Genomic DNA, 6,544 nt, shown 5'->3' with positions numbered 1-6,544 from the left:
TAATTAATAAATATGGACCAATTAGACGTGTTGTCAACCTATATAGGCATTAATGAGCCTTTGAATGAAGACATACGTTGAAAAAATTTGGAATTTGTAACGCTAAATCTATTATATATTTAATTGCCTAGAATCAAATTCGTTTCGAAATTTGCATCATACCTAGTAATTTTCATCTTCTTTTTCATAATAAAAAAAATGATATCATTATTTCATTACTCTTTTATTTATTTGTTATCAATCGAAAATAAAAGAATTGGAAAACCCTAATCAAACAAATCATATGATTAGTAAAGCTATAAACCCTAATGAAACTTACTCATTGGGGCTTAATTGGTAGTAAATCTAAATTTAATTTTATAATTTCTAAAATTAAAAAATAGTAGGGCTCACATAAATATTTAATTAATTATTTATTTCAAATTCTCAATTTAAATATTAATTTTAACTTTATATTATAAAATAAAAAACATTATTTTTATATTTTCTCTCAATTCAAATTATTATATCTTAAAATCTTATAAATCTATCACTATTTTATATTTTAAGATTATTTACTAATTACATATTCAATTTTTTAAAATTAAAAAACAATTTACGAATTTTGAGCCTATCACATTTTTAAAAATATATTTTAAAACTATAAATTTAAATTTTCATTTCACAAACTAACTTTTAAAATTCCGGTTTTCCAATCGTTTTCCAGAGAGATAACCCTTGCCTTCGTGTGTTTCACTATATTACTATTTGTTGTCGACAAATATTTTATTTATAATAAAATATAAAAAAAAAAAAGAGAAAAACGTAATTATGAAAATATATATTAAGTCATGTCACGTGGTACATATATACATAGATGCATAACATAACATAACATGTATACAACATAGCGAGTCTATCTCCGCTCTTCCGTTAAAAATTGTCAGTACATCATTAAAGCACTCTACTAAAAACGATGCTATTTATTTCCTATTCTCTTTCAAAACACTACGTTATTTTCATCATTCATTTCATTTAATAATAATAATATAATTATTAATAATAATAATTGACTTATAAAAAGCAACGACTTATAATATGTTATTTATTATTATTAAAATACTCCATTTCTTATGAAATTTCTTGTGTTAATATGGTATTTTCTTTTTCCCTTTTTTTTTTGTAAACCAGGGTAATACTAACTCGTAAAAAAAAAAAACAGGGTGATAATTAATAGAGAATTTCAATAACATGTGATCTAGATTCTAAAAAGTGAGTGACTATTTTGTAAAAAAATAGTAAATGAGAAAATAATTAAATTATTATTTTATGGAAATAATATAACAAGGCAAATTTCTCTCTCGCTCGATGGAATAAATGCTAAGGATTAGGAAGACACTGAATTGCCAGATGGCTTCTCATTATAGTTAGTAACGCCTTTGGTCCCTTCTTCTTCTTCTTCTCATGCATTTGCGTTTCTCACTCATCATCCCTTTAAAAGCCCATTCATTCTCATCAACCTCTCTTCAAACCAAATAGAAAATCTCCCTCTTCTTTCTTTCTTGCTTTCTCTTCTTTTTCTCGAGAACCAAACAATCAGAAAACGAAACCATGGTGGTTCTGTCTCGGCCAGCATTAGACCATTTCTCCCATATCAAAACATACAAGCCTCCAGCTACTTACTTTAACGAAATTCCCGTGGTCGACCTCTCCCACCCAGATGCTAAAACCTCCATAGTCAGAGCTTGTGAGGACTTCGGCTTCTTCAAGGTCGTCAACCATGGTGTCCCAATGGAGTTCATGAACAATCTCGAAGCTGAGGCTTTCAACTTCTTCAACCTCCCTCAGTCTGAAAAAGACAGAGCTGGTCCTCCCGACCCATTTGGCTACGGCAGCAAGAGAATTGGCCCGAACGGCGATGTGGGTTGGATTGAATACATCCTCCTCAATACTAACCCGGACATCATCTCTCAAAAATCTCTCTTCACTTTCCGGGAAAACCCGGAGATTTTCCGGTAAAAATTTTCAACAGAGGAAAACAGAGCATCCCCACCCCTGTTTTTTTCTCACCCAAAAACTCTTATCTGTTGTTGTTTGTTTCATTGTCGTTTGTATAGGTCGGCTGTGGAGAATTACATCGCTGCGGTGAAAAAGATGTCGTTTGAGATACTGGAATTGATGGCTGATGGATTGAGAATCGAGCCGAGAAATGTACTGAGTAAGATGTTGAGAGATGAGAAGAGTGACTCGTGTTTCAGACTGAATCACTATCCACCATGTCCGGAGCTTGGAGCTTTGAGTGGTAGGAATTTGATTGGGTTTGGGGAGCACACAGACCCACAAATCATATCTGTCTTGAGATCGAACAACACATCAGGATTCCAAATCAGTCTCAAAGATGGAGCTTGGCTCTCTGTTCCAGCTGATCAAAACTCTTTCTTCATCAACGTTGGTGATTCTCTACAGGTACAAAAATAAAATAAAAACATAACTAAAACCAACCCCAATTTCAATCCCAAAAGTAGAAGAAAACAGTGTCCAAATTCTATTTTCTTTTCTTTTTTTAAAAAAAACAACAATTCCCCTTTTTTATTCAGGAATTTTCTGCGGTCAAATCAATCATCTTAGTGGCCAGTCCATACAGTCCTCTTGTTGTTTTTCTCCATTTAAAAGTTTCTTCAGTGGTTCATTACTCTGTTTCATCCAGTTTCTCTCTATCCCATTTCTCTTTTTTTTTTTTTAATTTTTTCACAAAATTACATTTTTATTTATTTTTGTACGGACGCGTCCGGTCAGTATATGTCACATGGCAGAGTCAGATTGAGTAAATTTCACCATGTGTTAAAACATAAGTCGGTTGTCAACTTTGGTGTGAAAAAAATAATGTTACTTTATAAATAAATAACATTGTTCCATAATTTGGATCAAATTAAATTTACTTTTATTGTTATTTGGTGCAGGTATTGACTAATGGAAAATTTAAGAGCTTAAAGCATAGAGTTTTGGCTGACCCAAGAAAAACAAGGCTTTCGATGATATTTTTTGGAGGACCACCTTTGAGTGAGAAAATAGCACCATTGGCTAGCTTGGTGGGTGAAGGAGAAGAGAGTTTGTACAAAGAGTTCACATGGTGGGAATATAAAAAGTCTGCTTATAAGTCAAGGCTTGCTGATAATAGGCTAGGACTCTTTGAAAAATCTGATATTAATCCTCGTTGAACAAGTTGTTTGTTCTTGTTTCTTGTTTGTTTGGGTCAAAATCCCTCTCTCATCCAAGTTAGCAAAAAAAAAAAAAAAAATTATATATATGAAAATATATAATATATATATTAGGGTTTTCTTTTTGGTTAAAAAAATGTGTTCAACATAGCTAGGTTTGGAAATAGTTGACTCAACTTTCCATAGTTGGAAAAATGAATAGGTTGTTCTTTATTTATCTTTCTCTTTCTACTTTGTATCTTTTCAACTTTTGCTTGGTTTAAATGTAACAACTATATCAACAACAACAACCTCTCCTCTTTTTAGATATATCAAAATTCCGTACAAATATATGTTATATTAAATTCCAATTTCATAATAATAATAATAATAATAATTATCTATTAATAATATTATAAAAACATTTGATCTTTGCCCTTTTACCATTGTCAACACATATTTTGACACATCTTCTCTTTTTCTTGCCATTAATGAAATTTGTTCATCATAATCATCATCATGTCATTATGTGTATATATGTACTCTTCAAAAGATCTCTCAAATTTCCTATGTAAATGTTATTTATCAACTTATGATGTGGACCTCATAAATGTCAAATTTCTAAACTTGTACTTCTTACAGCTCACCTCTTCTTTTTTTTTAATAAATATATAGAATATTATATAATATCCACTAGATTTTTATAATGGGAGTTGTGCATGAGGACTCGAAATATGTTGTCTATAAAATTGGGTGTGTAATTTGAGGAAAATATCGTATAAAATAATGCATGTGGATGAATTAAAAATTAAAATAATCATGAAATACTAATAATCTGTGCTTTTCTGAAAAAGAGTATAACACAAATTTATTACATCATTAAAACAACTCTTTTTCCCACAATGACATACGTGAAAAGCATATAACTGATTATCTGGGGAGGGTGGTGTACTCAAAGTTCTGTTTTTACAGTAACACTAAATAATTTTTTTTTGTGTCAAAATAAAATTATTATTATTTCAGCAATAGTAATACTAATTAATTTATTTATTTATTTATTTTAATTAAATTTAACTACGTAATAAAACGTTGTTACGTTTGGTTGGCTGCAGCAACCAATTTATAGACTAAAACAAGTGTTTGTGAGGTTTGAGTCGGTAGAAGTAGAGTCAGATGAATTTTAGATTAAGAGATGTAAAACTTAAGTGTTTAAAAGATGTTAAAATTACCTTAAATCAAACTAAAAAATAGGACCTACTTGAAAACATAAACTCTCAAGCCATTAAAATAGTGTTTGGTACTGAGATTTAGTTTGGTAGGAATGAGAATGTCAAATGTATTCCATGCTTGGTAAATTTATTTTTGATAGTCTGGGGGTTTGTATTTCCAAGTGGATCCTATTTTTTAGTTTGATTTTAGGGAGTGTTGAGTAGTTGAGTTGTCTTGGAAAGTGTAGATGGACTTAGGATTAAGGTAATATTAAACTTTTGTGTACAAAAATGTTCACTTTATCCTTAAAATACACGTGTGGCTCACATAAATTATTAACTTTACCCTCTTCAAATTTGAACTAAACATAGGAAGGGATTTAGATTCTCATTCCCACATTTACTTTAACCCATATCAAACACTCCCTTAGGGTAATCTTAACTCCTTTGAACACTTGAGTTTCACATATTCTTAATCTATCTACCTCTAATTCTACTCTCACATGCCTAAACCTCATACCAAACACTCTAATATAAATTTTATCAAATATGGTTTAGATTTAATATTTCCATTACTACCAAACCAAACTCCCATTATAAACACTAAAAGTAAAAACAAGGACATCTTAAAAATATTTTAAAAGTTAAAAAAAATATGTATATTACAATAGGATGAAAATTTATGAGTTTACAAAGATATTAAAGTTGAAATAATTTTTTGTTTTTGCAAAACTCATTTGGTATAAACCATAATCAATTAAGTAACTAATAATAAATTATGTGGAATGTAATAACTAATTCACACTCAACAACAATCGAACACAGCACAACATAGTACCAGCGATCAACAATAGGCACCTAGAAAATTGTCAAACATAAAACATATATAAAACACCCAAACAAAAAATAAAAAAATTGTGTAGCTGTTCTAAAGTTGTTCATATAGACTGCAGTCCGCCATTTGGCACTCAAACCAATCTGAACTGGAGCATTGGAAACTCCCATAGGTGGGACAATATCGGACAATTCAGTCCAACTATACTCCCTCAAACTTATTTCGTTATGAATACATAAAGATTGTAATTAATTAATTTTTTTTTCTTTCATCTCACTCACTCTCTTTTTATTTTTTTTCTCTCTTTTGTTGACTACACATTTTTTTTCATCATCATCCTCTATTACAAATCTTCCTTAAACAGAAATTCATATGCTCATTCTATAACTTAAGAAAAGAAAAGAGAACAAAAGAGAACGAAGTCTTCAAATAAGCTCATTTACAGGTGTCAAACAAACAAAATATTCATATTAGAATAAAAAGGAGTAACTATGTAAAGACTCAATCAGTTTTTACATTATAAAATAGGGTTTATATCTTTTTGGACCCTGTGTTTTTTCCTATTACCTGTTTGGACCCTGTGTTTTGATAAATTACTTTTTGGACCCTATGTTTTGTAAAATGGTTAAAATAGAACCCTAAACCCGATTTTAATCAATGTTTTCTCAACTAAAATCACAAATAATTTACCAAACTAACAATTCAGAACAAAAATAAAACCATTCTGCTTAAAAAATGTGTTGTTATATTCAATTTTTTCTTCATCAAAATTAAGTTTAGGGTTCTATTTTAACTATTTTACAAAACATAGGGTCCAAAAAATAATTTGTCAAAACACAGGGTCCAAAAAATAATTTGTCAAAACACAGGGTCCAAACAGGTAATGGGAAAAAACACAGAGTCCAAAAATGTATAAACCCTATAAAATAATAGTTTTATTAATGGGTGGAACCCACTGAGTCAAGAGTCAAATACACTCCTCATTTTTCTCTCCTTCTCCCTCCCCGACATTCTCTTCTTCTTTCCTTTTTTTTTTCTTTCTTTCCTTTCTCTCTCTTCTCTCTCTGAGGCATTGCATAGCAAGTTACAGATCCAACCATCGCCGACCTTCGTTTCTGACACGCGCCAAAGCTACTGCTTCCCTAACCGGCGACGACAATAACCTAGAAGTTTGGTGGCAGTCGGAGCTAAGACGCAATTGTAGGAAAGCTCCGAAGTTTCGCCATCAAAACTTTGAGGCGACATTCTGGCCAACTCCAACCTCCATTTGACGAGTGGTTTGTACTGTTGGAATCAGCATCATGAGAGGAATATTTCCCACCAAA

General features: G+C 30.8%; 1 protein-coding gene across 1 annotated transcript; it reads left to right on the top strand.

Annotated features, from left to right (window-relative positions):
- The first annotated feature begins 1,472 nt into the window (after positions 1-1,472).
- Positions 1,473-3,487, top strand: LOC133800828 (gibberellin 2-beta-dioxygenase-like). Its single transcript, XM_062238894.1, has 3 exons — positions 1,473-1,994; positions 2,097-2,445; positions 2,940-3,487. The coding sequence occupies exons 1-3, from the start codon at positions 1,591-1,593 to the stop codon at positions 3,195-3,197; spliced, it is 1,011 nt and encodes a 336-aa protein (XP_062094878.1). The 5' UTR covers positions 1,473-1,590; the 3' UTR covers positions 3,198-3,487.
- The last annotated feature ends 3,057 nt before the right edge of the window (positions 3,488-6,544 follow it).

The sequence above is a fragment of the Humulus lupulus genome, chromosome 9, assembly GCF_963169125.1.
Source record: "Humulus lupulus chromosome 9, drHumLupu1.1, whole genome shotgun sequence".
NCBI lineage: Eukaryota > Viridiplantae > Streptophyta > Magnoliopsida > Rosales > Cannabaceae > Humulus > Humulus lupulus.
This window is presented reverse-complemented; position numbering and strand designations above follow the sequence as displayed.

Coding starts and splice junctions, on each gene's coding strand:
- LOC133800828 (XM_062238894.1), top strand. CDS start 1,591: ATGGTGGTTCTGTCTCGGCCAGCATTAGACCATTTCTCCCATATCAAA. Junction 1,995..2,096: donor GAAAACCCGGAGATTTTCCG/GTAAAAATTTTC, acceptor TCGTTTGTATAG/GTCGGCTGTGGAGAATTACA. Junction 2,446..2,939: donor ACGTTGGTGATTCTCTACAG/GTACAAAAATAA, acceptor TATTTGGTGCAG/GTATTGACTAATGGAAAATT.